This window comes from Lissotriton helveticus, chromosome 3_1, assembly GCF_964261635.1.
Source record: "Lissotriton helveticus chromosome 3_1, aLisHel1.1, whole genome shotgun sequence".
In the NCBI taxonomy this organism is placed as follows: domain Eukaryota; kingdom Metazoa; phylum Chordata; class Amphibia; order Caudata; family Salamandridae; genus Lissotriton; species Lissotriton helveticus.
Genome location: NC_136061.1, coordinates 1,067,975,759 through 1,067,997,929, shown reverse-complemented (window position 1 = coordinate 1,067,997,929; position 22,171 = coordinate 1,067,975,759). Strand labels below are relative to the sequence as shown.

Genomic DNA, 22,171 nt, shown 5'->3' with positions numbered 1-22,171 from the left:
TTTCTCAAAAACCTCCTCAACTAATCGGAGTTCCGGAGAAAGCGGAAGATCAAGCTACCGACCTCTTTGTTGAAGACCTTATCTCTACTCATCTGCAGCCCAAGGGACTCAGTCAATTTTTTACCGTAGAGCGAGCTCATAGAGTCCCTGGAGGCAAACCAAAAGGGGGGGCCCCGCCGAGACCTATTATAGCACGGATCTTTAACTTTCGAGACAGAGATGTCGTTCTTCAGGCTTCTCGTGCGAATGGACCCTTGCAGTTTGAGAACTCGTCTATCAGCTTCTTTCCGGACTTCACCCAGGCGGTTCAAAGACAAAGACTCAGCTTCATGGGGGTGAAGAGATGACTTCGGGACATGGGACTTAAATACGCCATGCTTTTTCCATCCAAGCTGCGAATCAAACGGGTTGACAGGACTTATTTCTTCGACAAGCCCGACATGGTGGCCGACTGGTTGGACACATTGCTGGCCCAACAAGACCTGGAGGGACAATCTGGTGGTGCTGAGAGTGGACATATGGACCAGGAATAAGTCTCGCCTAATGGATTCCTGGGGTCGTCAGGGTACTTCCTACTGCTATGGCTATAATTATCATGTGCAGCTTCATACAGCTGAACTGGGAGGGTTACTGAGTTATCGGAGGACCTCTCTCCTCCTCAGCTTTACTTTTTGTAGTTTAGTTTAGATGTGGGGGGCGACAGGCACACTGCGAGTTGGGGTGGCTCTTTAGTCGAAAGCAGGGGTGCAGGGTGGGGGGTATTGTATCGAACTGTTTGGGTAGGGGTGGTGGGGGTGTGTGTGTGTGTGTTTTTTTGTTTCCTTTTTCAACAAGGCGATTTATTGCACACGACTGACATGGAGGTGCTGGACTCAGAGGGGGATGGGTCTTCTTTCTGTTTTATGATGGGGGTAGGGGGTTGAGGTTGATAAGCTGGAATGTCAATGGGTTAGGGGACAGGATTAAGCGCGGGTGGTGTTGCAGCTTCTGAAGCGACACTCCCCGGATGTGGTTTTGTTACAGGAAACGCAATTGGTTGGGAATACATGTCACGCCATGAACCGAAAGGGATATCGTTTGGTTGCTCATGCTGGGTTTACATCCGGTTCCCGCAGGGTAGGAATCCTCCTTAAGCACTCTCTGCCTTTCGAAGTGGATTCGATGATCCTTGATGAGAGGGGACACTATGTGGCTCTATCTGGGTGATGGGAGGGCCGCACACTTTCCTTGGTGTCTGTTTATGTCCCTCCTGGGTTTACAGTCTACTACCTTTGCCGACCTGGGTCGAGTTCTGCTGAATCTCCCTGGGGGGTTTCTGATTCTAGGGGGTGATTTTAATTCAGTGGTGTCTGGTGTGTTGGATAGGTACCCACCTAGGGATCTAAGGGGAGCTCAAGGCTGGCTACCTGAATACATTGATACGATGGGCTTAGTGGACTGCTGGAGATTGCTTCACACTACTCAAAAGCAATATACCTTTCTCTCCGGCGTTCACGGTAGTCTCTCCAGGATAGACTATGTACTAGTGCCAGCTGCACAGGCTTCCTATGTTACGGAGGTCAGGCATTTAGCTCGGGGTATTTCCGACCACTCCCCGCTCTGGTTTCGATTTGAATTAGCGCCTGGTTCTGGGGGAAGGGTAGCTCCTATTAACCCTTGGTATCTTCGTAATCCCAAGACTCGTTGTGCTTTCATTAAGGCATTGGACCTTTATTTCTCCGAAAATTAGGGTTCGGTTTCCTCCTCCATATCACTATGGGAAGCTTTCAAGACTGTCATTCGAGGTCAAGCTCTCTCTTTCATTGCTGGTGTTAAAAACAGAAGGAAGAGGATGTAGTGAAGATAGAGACGGAGATAACGGATTTGGAATTGGAATTGCAACAGGGGGTTACCCGCTCTAGGTTACATGTCCTGCGCCTGAAGCAGTTGGATTATATAACATTGGTGACAGATGGCGCAAAGGCCCTTAGTCGAGAGCAACAGGGGCGTCTCTATGATGTTGGGGACAAGGCGAGCAAATTGATTGCATGGCTGGACAGAAAAGACAGGGCCAATCGTGTTGTGGGAAAGTAAATTTTGCCATGTTCTGTGTCCCTACGTGTTCCCCATGTTATGTTATATGTGCACGATTAATATGCATATGTATTCCCCATGATCGATTAAAGACGCAATTACAGCTGTGTCCATCTCTAGTATGCCAGTTCCTAGTTTTCGTGAATACAACGAGCATCAGGCCTATGTAAAGCTACGTTGCCACGTTTCTCAGTGTGCACGTTATTTCATTGTAAAGTCCCTGTTTCTAGGCCTCAAAAGGGCCCGGACTCAGATTCAGCTCCTGTCTCCTGAACCCTCGCTGAGGAGCGATACAGCCCCCACCTGTATCCCTGACCCTTCACTTACTTCCTGCCTCACAGTGCCCGGCTCGGCCTGGCTCTGCCTGCCAGTCTGCCAAGAGTATGTTATGATTCCAGTTATCCGTCCAGCTCTCCTTCTCTGCATTCCTAAGCTACTGAATCGCATCAATAGTTTCAGTCATCGTCTAGCCTTTACGTCTCCATGTAAGAGAAATACTGTATTTATGGTCATTTAATATTCCTCAACACACACTACATGTAGAATAATGCATGCACCAGTCTTAGTGTCTGTTAGCCTTTGCCCTGATAACTTTTGGATTCTATCAACATGTTCTCTAAACATCAGATACTAGATAGTGTTTAGGTACATGTCGCTCTGACTCTCCAGACTTTCGTCTCTCCTTCTAGCTCAGAAGTCATAGCCCCCAGCTTCTCCCTAGTAACACGTCATTGCCAGCTTGCGCGCACCACTAGGTTAGAGGTCCCGGCTCCTTAGGTAGCCCCCCTCCATGTTTCTGCCCCATTTATGACATATTCTGTTACGTTTACATCACATGTCTATGTATACGCCCTGTTCACGCCTCTTGTTACACCTACTTTCCGCCTTATCTTTCGCGACTGCTACAGGCCCCGCCCACTGCTACGCCTATTGTATTGAACATCATGTATTTTGTTTAACTATATATGCTTGTGCACGGTTATTAAAAGTTGCTAGCCATCCCAGATCTTGCCCGTGCAGGTTGTCCTGTTCCTGTCCTTTATGCTGTATTAAACCTGCAAACTCCTACTACCTCGAATCTTGACTCTTATTTATTGAGCTATCTGTTATTGTTATATCTAGTCAAAAATAGAGGTATTATTTATTTATTTACCACAGTGTAGTGCCAGAGATTGAGATAGAGGGCGATGTTCTGGTCACCGATCCACAGGAGGAGATAGTGACATGCTTTGCTGACCATTTTCGATCTGTGTACTCCTCTGTGTTGGACAGGCCGGAGGAGGACTCATGCTTGTTGTTACGAGACATTACACTCCCGTGCCTGTCTGTAGAGGATAGGGACTTTATGAATAGTACGATTACTGCAGATGAGGTGGCGTTGGCTATGCGCTCTCTGAATTCTGGTAAGGCGATGGGTCCCAACGGTCTCCCGATTGAGCTCTACAAGCTCCGCCCGGGTAGGATTGCTGTGTATATCAGGGATATGTTCTTAGAGTCCCGAGAAGTCGGTCTCCTTCCTCGTGAACAGAGATTAGCTTCGATAGTAGTAATTCACAAGGAGGGAAAACCTAGGAATAGATGTGCTTCGTATAGACCGATATCATTGCTAAACGCAGAACCTAAAATTCTCGCTAAATTGTTAGCTAATAGACTGATAAAGGTTATTTGCGAGTTGGTTCACCCAGATCAATCGGGCTTTATTCCGCACAGGAATACGGCGCTGAATCTTAGACGTTTGCATGGAGTGCTCGCGAGGGCCTCGACATTACAGGAGTCGGACATTTTGGCGTCATTGGACGCCACGATGGCGTTTGATACTGTTGAGTGGCCATATTTGTGGGCGGTACTGGCTAAATTCGGTTTCGGTTCAGATTTTATTGGCTGGGTGCTTCTCCTTTACGCAGACCCGCTCGCTCAGATAGTCGTCAATGGTCGCGTTTCAGAGCCTTTCTCGCTCGGGCGGGGGACTCGCCAGGGCTGCCCGCTGTTGCCTCTTATTTGCCTTAGCACTCTCGCGGCTTGGATTCGCTGGGAGCCCTCGATAAAGGGTATTAACTAGTCTCCGCAGTTTGAGGACCGTATCTCGCTCTATATGCAGACGACATCTTGTTGTATTTGACCTCCCCTAGGAAATCCTTAATAGTACTTTGTGATGTTCTGGCCTCATTCGGCAGAAACTCCGGCTTGGTCATTAACTGGGCGAAATCCTATTTATACGTTCTTAGTGGTGAAACACCGACCCCACCGCACAATTGTCCTATCCAGATAGCTCGCGATGGGTTCCAATATCTCGGAATCTATATCTCAATGAATTCGGCGGTCCAATATGAGAGAAACCTTCTCCCTCCCTTGACCAGGTTGAAGCAAGATGTTGCGAATTGGCGGAAACTGCCATTATCAATGCTTGGGCGTGCGGCCCTCTTTAAAATGATGTCGCTCCCTCGGTTTCTTTATGCTCTTCAAAATACCCTTGATATCGTCCCGGCTAGCTATTTTCGTTCCGTGGAAGAGCTACAGCGTAAGCTACTGTGGGAGGGAAGACCGCGTATTGCGCTGACTAAACTGACGCTACCGTGGTATGACGGAGGTATTGCCCTCCCTGATATTAAGAGATATTACTGGGCTTCACAACTAAGTGCTATCAATCAATGTATGTACGGCCCTGAGTTGAACCCTGGTTTTGCCATGGATAAGTGGTTACTTCCTGGCGGAAAATATTATAGAGCTTTGTATTCTGGATCAGTGTTGAAAGTATTGTCAGGGCCCACAAAGACGGCTGTTCAGATCTGGCGTGACGCCACTAATTCGTTAGGATGGAAAAATCGTCTGACTTTGGCTACCCCACTTTTTGGTTCTGACAAGTTAGGCAAGCGATGGAACACTAAAGGGTTTGACAAATGGGATCTTATCGGCATTTCCAAAGTCGGAGACCTGTGGGTCAAGGGACGGGTGAAATCGTTTGCAGATCTCCAAGCCGAATTTGAACTGGGAGTATTTTCGATATGTTCAGATTAGGCATGCGTTAACATCTGTCTTACCAGTAGGAGAGGCGATACCGGTCTCTAACCCTTTAGAGGATCGTAATTTGGATGGTCATATGCCCGACAGTGCCATTTCCCTAGTGTATAAGAAACGGATTAATCAAAGGGCGGACCTTCTGCTGCGTCTGCGTGACCAATGGACCAGTGACTGCCTTGAGCTTGATGATGAAGACTGGCAGTCGGTGGTTTCCTCACCAAAAGAGGTGGCGATTCCTGCGCGATTGAGATTAGTCCAGCTCAAAATATTGCATAGAATATATGCCACGGGTCCCCGATTGGTCCGCATGGGCGTTTCGGAGGAGGGTCTGTGTCGTCGAGGTTGTGGTCAGCTGGCGACGTTCCTCCACATCATCTGGGAATGTCAGGAAGAATTGGATTATTGGAAAAGGGTCCATGAAACGATGCAAGAGGTCACGGGTGTGGCACTCTTGCCGGAACCCAGACGTTGCCTATTAAATGTTTGGGAGCCCACTGATCATAATGTGGCACAGACTCAGTGGGTGACCCTAGGGGCCATGGTAGCTAAAAGGAACATTGCACAATTATGGGGATCCCCAAGGCCTCCTACACTTGATGTTTGGGTGGAAACATGGATTGGTGCATGTTCAGAGAGAGAACAGTGTACTTGGCTCGGGGTCGCCCCCGAAAATGGAATATTTGGGGCCGGTGGAACCGATATAGAGGAGATATATGTGACCCCCCTGTGCCTTTGGTACCTGATGTTTTGCTTTCCCCCTGACCCTTTATTGCTATTGTCTCTGATGCTTCCCTTTCCTCTACCCCCTTCCCCAACACTGTGAGGTTTATTGTAATGATGGATGATATAACTATGCCCTCGTATAGTCTCCACAACCTTGGATATTGTATATGCCTTGTTTTGTCTTTTCTTCAATAAAAAGAAATATTTAAAAAATTAAAAAATTAAAAAACTCCTCAACTCCTTCCTCGATTTTCCCATGGCAAACTTAACTCTGTACACACAGTATCCACTACAAAACCAAGAAATTGAGTCTACTGACTGAGTTTTAAACAAGCCTTTTTCTTGTTGACCACAAAAACTAGAGATTGTAGCAGTTCCACTGCCAGATACGTGTGTTGTAAAACAACCTACTTCTCTAGAGCCATCACCAGAATTGCATCCAAATAGATGACCAACCTCACTTCCCCAGACCGTAACCAAGAGATCACTGGCCGAAGTACCTTTGTAAAACACCACAGGGCAGAAGAGAGTCCGAAGGGAAGGTATATGAACTTCCACAAATTCCCTATCTATCTGAACTGAAGGTAATCCGGATGATGTTCCTAGATAGGAACAATCACATTTGCGTCCTTTAAATCCAACACGTCAATCGCCTTTCCTTAATACAATCCTTAAGAAATGGATACTCACATCCTCAAATGAGGATATACCACCCAGTTGTTCAACCCTTTCATTTATTACTAGTTACATACACTTATACTTCTTTTTTTACTAAGAAAATATTGCTTACAAATTCGAGGGATCCCTTTTTCCCCCTAGTGCTCCTTTTGCAACAAATTTGTCCACTTCGTTGCTTACCAAAATCCTTTCCTTTTCCATAAGGTTTGTCCCATGTCATTCTCTTCTGAACTGGTAAAACTGTAAATTCCATCTTAAAATCTCATACCATCTTTAATACTAGGGATCACAAGTTATTTGGTAACATCGACCTCCTCCACCATCTCAAATATCTTTGTTAGGGGTCTTACAATATCAGGAAGATGATCTTGACATAACCTTAAATCCCGCCCCTGCCCTAACATTTCTGTGGATCTCTTCCGCTTTTACCTATAAAACGCTAAGACTTCAGCATCCATTTCTGGTGTTAGGGCTATTTTATGTGGCAAAAATGGCCTTGGATATTCAGATATCAATCTGGTCCTTGCCTTTCTATGTATCTCCATGTAAAACCAGTGTGTCACATGCTGAGCTACATGTGGGGATAGAACCCATTCAGGCGATAAAAGGTGTTTAATTTAGAGTAGGTCAAACATCTCAGACCCCAAAGAATCCTTAAATTCGTCCTTCCCCTTTGAGGCCTTCTCAGCTTCAATCCACAGTTCCCTTGTCTTTAATTTCCACTACATCACTATCTGAATCAACATTGAATGAACAAGATAAGTCAATCTTCGCCTCTTCTGAGGCCCTATCTGACTCAGCACTCTTGGGAACATTTTTAGGCCTTTAATCTACCCATCATCAGTGCCAGAAGCACTCTCAGGTGAACTCTTCAACTTTTGTTTGTCACAAACCTCACCTTTTGTGGTATCTCCAATTTTGAATTAACAGAACGTTATTTCCTCGTAATCCTTTCTACTCATCCACTACAACCTGCCGCTTCATTCCCATCCAAAACATTGTGAATGATGGCTCCATCACTTTCAGTCTTATATCAGGCCACAAGTTTTTTAACTTTCCATCTTTCATATCTGTGATGGTTCTCATAAAGTTCCCTACGGAAATATTCAAATAACTGACAATTATTTTCCTCAATTATCTCCTCCTCATTCATATCCAACATCTCCCAATATGACTGAAAGCCCAAAATTGCAAATGACATGAACTCTTTTCAGTTAGAAAAAAGTACCAACTGACATAGAAAAGCCCAGTATTGCTGTCTTAGTCCCCAAACTTCTAAAATGGCCGAAACCTGTGTGCGACATTATACACCACCCTACTTTACAATCTTTCCTCTAATGGACATGCTGAGAACTAACACAGGCTTTCCCAGCGTGTCCTCCTGCCCTTGAGCATCCCGCAAAGTGATCAAAATCCTTTCCTCTAACCGAAAGAACGCGATCAACAACGTCGCGACGCATACTCTGCTTGCGCTCCCCTCTTGTGAGCAGAAAAACCAACACGAAAAGAGCTTTTACTCAGAAGCACTGCTTGACAATCCTAATAAAGTTCAAGACTATACCAAGCTACATTCAGCCCTACTACAGCAACGTTAGACTAGAGTTGTTAAACTAACTCAATTAATATTTCAATATTAAATATACAATCATACAACTTACTGTCGGAAGGCAATCCCAGTCAGAGAACTCCAAAACAGACACATTCATCTGTCTTGCATGGCAAACCAACATAAGTGCTTATCTTGGGAGCAGCAGAAACAATAGAAGTATGATGACGAAGTGTTCTTGGTTTTTATAAAGTTTGAAATATTGGTTAAAGTTCAAGGTTCTTTCTTTTGTTTCTGCTGGAGGTAGAATCAATAAAGGATATAATGTTAGCCTCCGTGACTGTACTTAAAATGTTTGTTGGAAGATACGGTTGATAGCTTGAAGTCTTGGTAAACATCTGGATCAGAGGGATAAATGATAGATCAGATTCAAAACGCGATTCCTAGGTTCTATGCCACCAAAACGTAGTAGAAATGGTACCAAGATAAGGTGAGCAATTTTACTTTGAAGCAGTATTCACATGACTGCTTATAATTAAGAATTGAGTTTTACTGCTGTTAAAGCAGAGACCACTTCAGTGCATCCAGCATTTTATTGCACTACTGTTGCCTGAAGTCTAATGCTGAATGAGGCACTTTCACCAAGGTCAAACTGCAGCTCTGGTTCCTAATCATATTACTGACTGCTAATGCCCGAGTTTTATTTCAGTTGTGTGCATATGTAGATTACAAAGGAGGGGTGATAAGGCTGAACCACAGTCTAGACTTATTGATCGTGAAGAGAATTTATCTAGTTTAACTGATTGAGTTTGCTCTTGTACTAAATAATTGAACCAGGCCCAGGCCTTAGTCCAATATAATGAACCAGCCGGTTAAGTGCCAGATGTGCAGCTTATGGTCCTCTATATCGAAGGTTGCTGACCGGTTCAGTAGTACCAGGGTTGCTGAGTAGCACCAATCACAAAGTCCAAGACCCTCCTCCCTGAGATCTAGAATGGCCATTTGGGTGCCTCCGAAGGCACAGAAACTGGATAGCAAAAACCTGTCAAAGTGCTGCCTTACACAATATACATTTGCATCTGATACACCACCTCAGCTTCGGTTATGTTTGCTACAGACAGTGTGTTTAAGTCTTTCCATGCGTATGTTAAACAGTTACAGGAGTAGCAGATTGAAAGAGGAATTAGTGAATGTGGGTGCCTCCCCAGGCATGACCCCCTACCTTGAAAGGGCAGAGAAGCAGACTTTCTAGGGAGAAGATCTGAAGGATCCATGGAAACCAAATCCCTTTACCCTTTTTTTTGTTTAAGTCTATTTATTGGAGTTTACAGGAATATACAAAATAAACAACCCTTGGGGGGGGAGCTCAATACTAGATTTCCCCCAGCCCACGTATAACTTATCACTGAGTAACCACGCAACTCCCAAATTGGCACCAATCCACTATCACAGGCACTAGCAATAACATTAGGGAATATAATCAAAAGAATCAGTCGGGAGGGGGGACAGTTCGCTGGCAGTAACTGGTTTCAGGCGTCCCAGGACACCTAAAACAAATCCAGGGAATATCCGATGGATGCACTACGGTGTAAGGTAGGTCTGGTGCAAGTAGTTAAAAAAACGTGTAGTGGAAACGTGGGTTCCTGTATAATGCCTTCACATGCACCGTTGCACTAACCCAATGCTTATCTGACAGGGCAGCACCCAGCGCAGCAGTCCAATTGGCCCTGGCTGGCTTCATCGCCTTACAGAGCTGGGCATGCAGAGTGCTATAAATCACAGTGACTGTCTTCCTGACATACTCATGAGTAATCAAAATCTGTAAAGGAGGTAGACGTCAGTGGTCCCTCAGCCCCCCTCCCTCACAGAATGGCAAGCACCCACCAGCAGCGGCCCAATTGTTGATATTTTGCGCCCTGTTCCCCCGTAGCCAGGTATGAGTGGTAAAAGCAGCTCTGCCGCAGCTCCCTTTCAGCACCAGGGACAGCCACAACAACTCTGCACTGAGCAGCAGAGTTGTTGGCCGACGGGAGCACTACCTCGCCAGTTGCCCGACGCGCCCCGCCCATTTTGCGGAAGTGCCGCACTGCCGCGAAATCGCGGCAAAGGGGTTAAACATGTTAAACATGTTCCTCTAGTAAAGCCTGACAGCTATTTGCCACTCTACCAAGATTGAGCTAAGGATTTATTATTGTGAAACCAAGGACCATCTTTGGGGCAAGTATTGCATGGTGATGCCTAAACAGCATCACCACATAATACTCCACTTTCATACAACAACAAAATAAAGCAATAAAAGAAATTAAATATTAAAAATAAATTAGACAGACCAGAAAGCGATAGGTCTACTACAACATGTGCACAGAAAAAAATAACTTGAACAGGAGTGTCTTACTCCCTCTTACGTTAACAAGAGATAGGTTGGAGCGATTTAAAATCCTCCACCTGTAGAGTCATTTAGGAGTGTCTTACTCCCTCTTACGTTAACAAGAGATAGGTTGGAGCGATTTAAAATCCTCCACCTGTAGAGTCATTTAGGAGGGATCTTAAAAATAAGTTAGGTGAATAAGTCAGTGACAACATTAAAGTTTTGAACAAAAAAAAACAAATACACAGCAGAAATTTACCAATAATTTGTGCCACCGCCATGCCCTGCTTATGACCTCACATATTACATCACTAATTACATGTTGTATGACATCACTGATGTAATCTCAAATTACATCACTGATGACATCATGCAATCTTTTGTATACATTACTCTATAAACTAGTATGGCATTAGAGGACATAAAATAAATACAAAAAAACTCAGAATAATATGAAGTATCATTAATGCATCACAGATACAACTCCCTTGAGAAGAACACACTACAGAAGAGACTGCGCTACTATAAATGATGTATTCACCTCCATCAAGGATTTCAGATAGTATTTCAACGCGAAACTGTAAAGAAAATGCACGGTTAATTTTTTCAAAAGCGAGAGGGACCCCTCCCTTTCAATTGAAGCAGCCCCCTGGGAGATAGGGTCCCGGTGGCCTTTTAAATACTCAGAGGGGGAGGGGGGCACATGACCCTCCACTCCCCATATTAAATGCTTTGGGCCCTGGGGTCACCAGGGCAGAATGCGGCTCGGGGAGGGGGCTATGCATCCCGCATTCCAAATTATTTAAGTCGAGCCCAAGGCAACGGGTCCCCAAGGCTGAAAACAGATTAGGGAGGAGAGCTGCAAAGCCCCTTCTACCCTTATTAAATAAATTTGGGCCAAGGGGATAGGGTCCCTGGGGCCGAAAACAGCCTGGGGAGGGGGGCTTCATCCTGCTCCCCTTAGTTAAAGAATGCGGCCCTTGACCACCATATTTTGTTCTCCCGGACAAAATTTGTGTTTTTTTTTTTCCAATGTTGGTCCCAGGTGGGGGGAATCCCTACCCTGTCCCCTTATAAAATATTATATATTTTAATAACTTCAGGACAGGAGACAAAGCCCCGGAGTCCTGTAATTGCTGTCAGCAACATTTTTCCCATGTAGCTTGCAGGCAGTCAGAGCACTCGTTCCCGTGGGAGCGAAATGGCCAAAGGGGAAAAAAAGCTCTCCGGGCTAATCAGAATGCTCTATTTTTTTATTGGGTTTGAGGGGCTCTCGTGAGCGTCCCCCGAACCCAACAGTCCAAAATATATATAATATTTTTGAATCTTTATTCTACTGAACGGATTTCCACCACATCACAAAAAGCACAATCCGCGTACCAAGATCTAGATTACTGCCAAATTTGGTGTAATTCCATTCAGTAGCTTTTGATGTGGCAGGTAAGAAGTTACATTTTTATTTCATTTTTTGTATGTTTGTAGTGTGTGTTGGTAGGACCTGTCTGCTACTGTTATTGGATTACTGCTGTAGCTGATGGCCTAGGGAGCCTACAGAGGCACAGTGATTGTTCTACATGTATGTACAAAGAGTGGAATGCATTTTTTCCTTGCAAATTTCTTTTCTACCAATAGTTGAAAAACTTGTTTTATTTATATTATTCTCTTTGTTGTGTAGGTTTTTGTGGATGTGGTGGCGTTAGTGCCTGGATCTGCCTTCGTGTCGGTCAATTTTTTATTGCAGGTGAGTCACTTGTGTGTAGAGTTTGTATGGTTGTCAATTCACAAATGTCTTTTCGGTATGTGTGTGGATGCCACAGTGGGATTTCCCTGTTATTTGTACCAGTTGTGGTTTCACAGTCTGGTTTACAGTGGACCCAATCAATTTCTACTGTCAGCTGTTGTCACAATTAACAAATGCTTGGCTGTTTCTTTGGCTTCAATGTTATATCCCTGTAGATAATGCTTGCTGGTTTCTTCTTTCTCCTCTAGTTTTGTGCAGCTTTTATAGGTTTGCCTGGTGCTGGCTAAGCTAGCGTCCAAAATTCACAGCAGCCAAAACTCATTAAAAGTGTCTGTTTTCAATAGCGGTAGCCAATGTTGCTTTTTGGGCCATTTCCTGTTGCGGGTGCTAGGGGAAACGCTGGGTAGTTGCAAGGCCTTCTGGGTAAAAAAAAAGAACAAAAAACTCTAGTAAGAGCCCGCCAATCCACACCACAAACCCCCCCAGGTATCTACTTTTCAGACATGTGAAGACTTGGAAGGTTCGCTGGGTGGCAGCTGAGCTATGGTCCAAAATCAGCAGCTACCAACATTGCAGAAAAGGGTCAGTCTTTAGGGGAAAAATGTTGATCTGCCCATGTTGCAATTTGGGCTTTTTATGGTCGCTGGCAAAAGGCCCACTCGCACAAGTGAGGTACTGTTTTTATCAGGAGATGTGGGGAACCACTGGCTGGCAGGAAAGTTGCGGATCCTGCAGATTCTAAAACATTCCCTCACAGCAACTTGAGGAAAATGGGTGTTTTTAGGAAGTGTAAAGTTTGTAATAGCTTCTGCCTAAAAAAGCCTGGTTAGAACCACACAAGTCACACCACCCTGGACACCCCTGGGTGTCTAGTGTTAAGAAAGGTCTGTGTATGGTATGTCTTCTTGGGTGGTGTTGTACCTGGCATCTTTGGCATGTTTTTCCCCCGGTCTTTTTGCTTATCACCTCCTGTTTTTGATTGTGTGCTGCATTTTACTGGTTTTAGGACTCTGGGCACTGCACCACCGCTAACCAATGCTTAAGTCAAAGTGATCGCTGTGTAAATTGTATTGGTGATTAGTTTATACATCATAATTGGCATATTTGCTTTACTGTAAGTCTCTAGTACAGTGCACTGCGTGTGCCCAGGGCCTGTAACTCAAAAGCTAACCTGTCTCAGGCCTGCAGCTTTTGAACTGCCATGTCGACCTGACAAGTGCAACCACCTGCCACGCCAAAACATTCCCTTTTACTACATGTAAGACACCCCTAAGGTAGACCCAAGGTAGCCCCATGGGCAGCGTGCAGTGTATTAAAAAAAAAGAAGGACATGTACTGTGGTGTTTACATGTCTTAATAGTGAAATATGGCAAATGTTGTCTTTTTACTATTGCAAGGACTATCTCTCCCATAGGTTATTATTGGAGCTGCCTTGTAATCTCTTACAAGTGTAACTTCCGATTGGGAAGAGATAGAGATTTGGAATTTGGGGTTCCTGAACTCAAAATTTAAAAATGCACCTTCTAGTGAAGATAGTTTTTAGATTGCTGGCATAAAAATGCCATTTTTAGAAAGTGAACATTTTCATGCTTTACCCTTCTGTGCATCTGGAATCCATGTTTCAGGGAGGGTGACAGTTTGGATGTTTGTGCATTCACTCTACGCACAAAGGGAGCGAAGGTGTGCCCTGCTTATTCTGATAGCCCATCACCAGGCTGATGGGTCTTCCTGAGCTTGAGTGGTGGAAGGAGTTTTCACCAACACCTGGATAGGACTGTGCATGTCCTCACACAAAGCTGCCCCCCCCTTAGTGTCTGGAGCAAGGTCAGGGAAAGGCAGGGTCTTGTGCACTACAAAGACTTTCCTTTGAAGTTTGCCTACTTTAAAGGCAGAAACTGTTATAAGTACTGGAGCTATGACACCATAAGTTGGGAACACTTCTGGACAAAGAGGATATTCTGCCAGGAAAAAAAGTTGGATGCTGTATGAGGGATGGACGTTCTGTATGTTGCCTTGTTGTGTTGGCCTGCTGTTTGCTGCTTCTGTCCTGGGAGTTAAAGGACTGGACTTTGCTTTCTACATCCTGCTTCTGAGACTCTCCAGGGGCTTGTGCGTGCTTGCCTCCTGTTAAGAAGTCTCAGGGCCATCAGCGACTTCACCTACCAGTGCCGGAGCTCTTCTGCCGAGTGCCCCGATTTGCCAAATCAAGTTCCTGAGCCCTTGGAAATAGAATCTGGTAATAAAATCCATGCATCGACTCTCAGTACCTGAAAGATCACAGCAACCTGAGTCCCAAGCACTGTGTCCCCAACGGGTGTGGCACATGCTCCGCCTCCGACACGGGCTCAGCTGTAGAATCGGGCACATCACCTGCTTCTCTTTGCGGCTGTGAAATCGATACACCGCCTGCTCCACTGTAGCGAGACGATGTCAGGATTTTTGACGAATCGTCCCTGGGCGCCAAGTTTTTCCATTGGCATGGTCGGCAGTAAGGAACTGAGGCTGCGTGTGCGGAGATAAACGCATCACCTCCCCTGGCTGTAAGGAATCGAGGCATTACCTCCCCGCGGCAAAGGAACAGAGGCATCACCTCCCCCACGGCAAATGAACAGAGGCATCACCTCCCCCTCGGCAAATGAACAGAGGCATCACCTCCCCCGCGGCAAATGAACAGAGGCATCACCTCAGCTGTGGCAAAGGAACAGAGGCATCACCTCCCCGCGGTAAGGAACAGAGGCATCACCTCCCCCGCGGCAAAGGAACCGAGGCATCACCTCTCCGGCGGCAAAGAAACAGAGGCATCACCTCCCCAGTGGCAATGGAATCGAGGCATCACCTCCACCGCGGCAAGGGAACCGAGGCATCACCTCCCCAGCGGCAAAGGAACCGAGGCATCCCTTCCCCTGCTGCTAAGGAACTGACATCGCTTTTCCGGGGCCTCACCTCCCCTGCGTCTGTTTTTGTCTTTGATCTTGACGCATCCCAGGTACTTTGTGCAAAAAAAAAGGCACCCATAGATTTCTATGGACTGAACTTATTTTACCTTTGAAAAGAGATATCTTTACTTGTGTATGTTGGATTTTTGTTGTTTTGGTGTCGTCTCATTCAGATAAATATTGGCTATTTTTCTAAATTGGTGTGGTGTCCTTTTGTAGTGTTTTCAATCTGTTACTGTGTGTGCAAGTACAAACGGTTTACACATTGCCTCGGTGATAAGCTGGACTGCTTGTGCCAAGCTACCAAGGGGGTAAGAAAGGGTTATCTTGGGTGTTTAATCACATTACCCTGACAAGAGTGAGGGGCCCTAATTGGACAGTGTGCAAACCACTGCCAAGAAACCTTCATTTCTAACATGTGGCGGCTGAGCTAGGGCTCAAAATCAGTAGCTACGCAGGTTGGAAAAAAAAAGCACACAGCCTGCCAGGTAAAATAGGATGTCACGGTTTGGGGTATATGGTTTCTCAGGTGCTAGGCCCAGCCACATAAATGGGGTAACAATGTTATCGGTAGATGCATGGAAACACAGAAGAGTAAAACATCTGCTACTACCAGTTGGATTTCCCTGCAATTGTGTCTTCCATATCTAAGCCAGTGATTGAGAAAGAAGACAGAATGCAAAATACCCTCTGAATCACATGCTAGTGTGGGTATCTACAAATTCAGGGATGTACAAATAACCACTACTCCTAAACTTAGTATCTGGTGTATACTTCAGAAATTGTTAAGATTCCTTCACACCCATTTTTCACTCTTCAACTTTAATCATATGAATTGCTCTTTACTCTGTAACCAATTAATAAGCATTGTACGGTCCAGCTCAGTTGGCGGCTCTTGGTACCTCAGGTTCTTGGAAAATATAGAAACCATATATATCCCTATGATCAGATGTGTCTAGCGGACATAACTGTATATTGCCTTTGTAATTCAGCCACTGTGACCCAAAAAACTTTACAGGTAAAAAATTTGTCAGAGATAGCAACTTTTTCCTACTCATTTTCAATATTTTTTTATTTTTATTTCAACAGTTAGTTTCTTTGGGAAAACCTTGAGGGGTTTACATAAACGACCTCTTGCTCAATTCAGAGTTGTGTCTGCTTTTTAAAAATGTATAGCATTTTGGCATCACTGGTGGGTTTCACACCTGTTCCCACCACAAACTGGAAGTAGGTAGAAAGCAACAACAAAAAATGGAAAAATGGACTACCACTTAGAATAAATGCCAAACTGTGATAGAAACCTGTTACTTTTGATACAGCTTTGCATGTTCCTGAAAATTAGTGATTATAGCATTACATTTCACCGATGCCATTCTTAAGGAAAAAACAGACATGTTTTAGCGGAGCACTTTTTCAATTTTTCGCCCAAAACACCAAAATTTTGCTATATTATGCCTATTTTCTCAGCCCCCTCCAGGGCAATCCACAAACCCTAGGTGCCCTTAGAAGCACCACAATGTTGGGAAAAAAGAGTGCAAATTTGGAATGCATCCCTATGTGGCAAAGAAAGTTATGAAGGTTAATGTGTGAAGTACACCAAATCGTACAACAAGCATTTACAATGCAACGGTCTCGCCTTTGCAAAAGTTAGAGCTATTGGCATTGTAAATGACACAATTGGTATTTACGTGTTGGTTTTGAAATGAGATAAATAAATGGCATTGTCGTTTACAATGCCAACCGCTTAATCTCTCACAAATGCGATACCTATTGCATTTGCACCCCCCCACACACACACAGAGCCACACACACACAGAGCCACACACACAGAGCCACACACACACAGAGCCACACACACACAGAGCCACACACACACACAGAGCCACACACACACACAGAGCCACACACACACACAGAGCCACACACACACACAGAGCCACACACACACAGCAACACAGAGCCACACACAGAAAACAAGCCATCTGGCAAACCTCGAATTTTAAAAGAATCAAAACAGCAATTAAATCCGTGGCTCTGAAAGAAAGAATTGTTCTAGTTTCCCACGGTCTAGACATATGATAATATAACAGTAACTGTTTTTGATAAAAAACAAAAACTTACTCCAGGTATTTCACGTGCTCTATTTCAAGATTCCATGTGTGTTTACTGTTTATATTGTGGCTATTCGATGTGTTAAGGAAAACACAATACGTAGTCTGTTGCGCAAGGATTTGCTAATTTAACTGAGTGGGATTATCGCCTGTATGTTCACGTTCTCAGCGGAAAATGAAGAGACGTCACATGTGGGAAATACCTATCCACTGCGTTGTGTGCAGTGTTAACAAACCCTACACTGCTTGACAGTTCTTTAAAATAAAAGTTACGTCCGATTGGTATATGGAAAAGCTTGATGACTTATACAAGTTTTTATAAAATGTAACATGACACCATAGCATAAACACAACGTATCCAGTCCGAGACTTTGGTTTGCTTCTATTGAACAAAACTGGCCAAACGCTGGAGACAATCAATTGTTAAGTAAAACCCGGGGCTGGATACTGTGTACGTGTCCAACCCACCTTGGTTCCGATCCCGGGCTCCTCGTTCGGAAGCATTGTGTGGTCTTGGACAATTTCCTCTCTCAAAGCCAGGTCCCGTACATGCTACATTGTGAAGCGCTTAGACTACACCCGAGCTGCAAGAAGCGCTACATGATCAGCAAGGCTCAACTTTTTCGCGTGAACCGATGTGAAGCATGCAAACGCGACTGGCACCAAACCGGTGGCTCTGTGCGGGTGAGTGTGAACCGCACTCCGTGGCACAGTCATTGATCAGGGTCCTGTGCCGGGCAGAGCACATACGTTAGCAGCTTCGGCTAGGCAGTGTCAGGGGCGGGATTTTCGCACTTCTCAAGACAGCACAGCACACCAGCTCCTGGGATGAATGCTTTACTCGCACTGAAAGCATCTGGTCACAGTCTGTCGCCACAGTCGTTTGGAAATATCTCCATCCCTGTCAACTCGTAGGCTATCACGCGGCGCGCTGTTCGCCCACGCGTGACCTTGGTCTTCCGTCATCCTGCCTCCGGAACCCGAGAATTACAGTGGTGCTAGATGGCACTAGGTGGGGCTGAGGAGGCAGGATCCGCCCGGGCAGGACGCCCATTCCACGGCCCTGCACACGGTGAAGATGAGGTTTGCTGAAGTGCGTGTGAACAGCATCTGCTTAGAAGATAAGGCAGTTGCGGACATGTAGCACAGAAGGTGCCACGCGCAACGCTTCATGCACGTGCATTCATAGAAATGCTAAACAGAAGCTAAGGGAACGCCGCAGCGAAGCGGCCCTAATGCGGCTGGGGCATCTCTAAACTAGAGGAGACAGGTCCTGACCTGCATTAGCCAGATGGAGTTAAAGGTCAGTCCGACTCCTCAGGGGTCGGGAAGGGGCAGCACCGTGCGCAGTGATAGGTTAAACGATCCTCTCCCAGCTCTTCAAATCTGAGGGTTGCCTGCAGCTCTTTGAAGAGAGCACCCCGGGGCGTCACTGCGCAAAAAAGGTGGCCCACATTCTGCTGAAACACAACGTTGGAAACCCTACCGGTGCATTACTGCCCTTAACGACATAGGCCATGGCAGCTGAAAAAGGATCCCTAGTTAGATTTAGATTTATTTATAACATTATAGAGCACACTGTCACCATATATATATACCAGTATTTGTAAAGCTGGAGCTGGAGCCTCTACTTGGACAAAGAGCACACTGCAGTTGCGAGAGCCTGGTCACTTAGATGTAAATTACGATGGAAAGAGCCAGAATATAATGGCTTTCCAAACGTGCAGTAGGTCAGCTGTAGATCTGAAAGTGTCTGGTATTTCATTCCAGAGCTCAGACGCTCTGACCATAAGGATTTCCAAAATTCTGCAGCGCAAATGAGATTTGTGGTTCCTGAGTGAAGGCATTTCCTTGGAACACACCATACTAGTGTTCTTTGCAGGGGCGGAGGACCCTTACCCTGGAGAGCTTTGAATACTATGCAAAGTGATGTAAAGGCTATTCTTTGCTATACCCGGAGCCAGTGAAGTTCCTTCATTGCACTAGAGACCAATGATCTTCTCTGCCGGTTTAATGCCAGTTTTGCAGCCATTGCTTGAACTCTGTAAAGTCTATTCACTAGGTAGTCCAGTATTCCTTGCAACAGAGCGGTGCAGTTATCAAGCCTACTTAGTATCATGCTTCGTATAATCAATATTTTAGCCTGGAGGGGCAATAGCAGCAGGAATTTCCTTAGACATTGGATAAGTACAAAGCTGGTACCAGAAACTTTATTTACAAGACTTTCCATTAATAGCTTTCTGTCAAATATGACCCCCAGGTTGCGGATGTCTCTATGGGGCAGATTTACAAGAAAGTGACGCATCTGTAGAGATGCGAGACCCATTGCGCCACCATGGATGAGCAATATTTACAATACGGCGCACCATGGTCCAAGGATTGACAGATGGAACAGAAATTCGGACGCATCTGTTGGAGCAAAAGTCACGAGTTGCTGGAGTTGTGTCACAATCATGACGCAACTCCAGCAATGCATGGGGAGGCCTATCCTCATTGTGCTGCATCACTCCTTACGCCAGTTCCAAGCAGGCGTAAGGTTTTGATGCAGTGGCGTCCTAGAAGTGGCGCAGTGAAATCTTGTAGATTTCACTGCGTCATTTCTACGAGGCTTTCCCGCGTGGGAACGCCCACCCTGCATTACATTATACCTAACACAGGTATAATCTGACGCAGGGTTTTACTATGTGACACATCTCCCTAGATGCATCACGTTGTAAATGGGCCGCATTTTTATACCGCGGCTGCATCACACAAAGAGGCGCAACAGTGGCATAAAAATGACACAAGGGGCTTGTAATTCTGCCCCTGAGTATCTTAGCTTATCATCATTTGTTTGTCGCCAGAAGTTTGACGGAAGTTTCATGGGGGATTTTGTTTGCTAAACAGTACACAAAAAATCCATTTTATCTACATTAAATTTTAAGGAATTCATGTTTAGCCTCTATGGCTGTGCCCTTTTTAAGAGATTCCCGCACCTTTTCCCATACCATTTCTCATGGGTACTCGCAAACATTTGCCATGGGGCCACAAAGTATGGTCTGTGGTGTGACCGAGAGGCCGCACTGATGCCAGCAGGGTGGCAGGAGGGGTCTCTGGGTGGATGTGTAAGGAGGTCTAAAAAAAAATAATAAGCGGACAAGCATTTATTTGCACGTTAACTAATGTTAAGTGGTGCAGGACACCACCGTAGTTACTTTATAACTGAATTTAACCTGCAAATAAATGCTTTCCCTTTCATTGAACATTTTTCTGAGTATTAGTGCTTAGCAAGTAAACAGCAGCTCGTGCTGCTGTCTACCAGGAGGCCACATATAAAGTTCAAGAGGGCCGCAAGCGGCCCTCTGGCTGTACTTTGAGTGTCACTGGGTTACAGCAAGTAACGTATGGCATTAGTAGGGGAACTGACGACAGTCTGCTTTTAAACGGGTAACGGGAAGCCAATACAGAAGTTGATGAAATATGGTCTTAAAGTTTAAAAAACGTAAATACAATTAAAAACCGAGAAAACAAGAAGTTGCATATTGCAACCAGCAAAATAGTTTCAAATATTTAAGTAAATATGCAAACACACACGAAGAATAAGTGATTGACGACTGAAAACCATGGGTACTATTTACTTAAGTTTGTACCGAACAAGCGTCATGTATATTTTGGGTGACATCAGGACTACTCCAATTCACAAAATGTATTTCAGTGAAACATCTGATCTCGCCACCTGCAGCAAGATACGCAGCTTTTTACAGACGGTAAGCAGAATACCGTGGGATATTCGTAATGCCAGGAGAAGAGACCTGTTGCCCAACGTTTTGCATGCATTAATTAGCACCATATATAGGAGAGATCTTATCTGCTAGCTTCACGATGTCTCTTGCGTCATATAGCTGGAGCACAAAGCATCACAGCGAACATCCAAAGAAAACAATACACGCACAACGGCGATTCACAACGGAGTCTTAATATCGCCGTAACAGTAAAGCACTCTCTCTTGTTAAGAAAGCACTAATAGATTTATTGCACTAGGCAGTACCGCTACCGCCCGCCTACTCTCCATTCTTACCAGGCTACTGGCGTCCTCGGCAGCCATGGTACTGCTCCTATCAGTCAACCTCCCAAGACAGCCCCGCTATAACTGGACCAATACAAGCAACGCCCACGTGTCCATGCTCCTCCTTCAATGCCCCGCCTCATGCTCCCTCACCTTTTCTTAATGGATTCTGTCCCCTCCCTTTTAACCTCTCCGCTTTTCTCCCATTACCCAGCTCCCTTTCTCGCCTACTCTCTTTTCTTGCCGAGCGGCTTTTATATTTTTTTGTATCCTTTACAACCATCCTGTCCTCTTCCTGCTTTCCATCCCCTCCGTGAAATCGGCTCTTACGTGCGAAACAAGCACAACAACCATCTCAAATGGATAACAAAAACAAGCGCAACCCTTATCAGAAAAATGCCGAAACAAGCCGCACCCACAAAAAAACGACAAGTGGTTGGAAGAGTATACAAACGACATAATGGTTTAATATTGTGCTGTTGGGATGGAATTGGTGCACTTTGAAAAAGCCTCCACTTTTACAGTCACAGAAGTGTAGCGCTCTAGTGCTCCGAGGGTCTCCCCTGAGCCCCGGAAGCACTATCACACAATGTAACACTTTCTGGCCAGGCGTGGCCAGAAAGAGATAAATAAACGGACTGAAGTGGCACTGCACTTCCTGTCCAGACCAGCACTCTGTGTGTGTGTGTCCCTTCTGTGCATGCCTGCAGCGCGCACGTGTAGTGACCCCCAAGGCCTCGGTGGTCAGCAGTCCCCACACTGGCGACGAAGGTGGGATCTGCCCAAATCCACAAGCGGACCAGCTGACGGAGGCGCCGGAGACGCCGAGCTCCGGATCGGCCTAGACCCCACAGGCCCGGCACCGGAGGCCAACACGAGGGACCCAGAAGCAAGAAAAGAAAGAGATCGCCTACCGGTAAGCAGCGTATGCA

At 45.5% G+C, this 22,171-nt stretch overlaps 1 protein-coding gene across 1 annotated transcript in view; it reads right to left on the bottom strand.

Moving 5' to 3' along the window:
- TTC21B (tetratricopeptide repeat domain 21B) overlaps nt 1-21,364 on the bottom strand; it is a 557,120-nt gene extending 535,756 nt beyond the window's left edge. Inside the window, exon 1 of the mRNA XM_078683845.1 lies at nt 21,252-21,364. Coding sequence (XP_078539971.1) covers nt 21,252-21,278 — 27 coding nt within the window. The 5' untranslated portion in view covers nt 21,279-21,364. The remainder of the gene's footprint in view (nt 1-21,251) is intronic.
- Between the last annotated feature and the right edge of the window lie 807 nt (nt 21,365-22,171).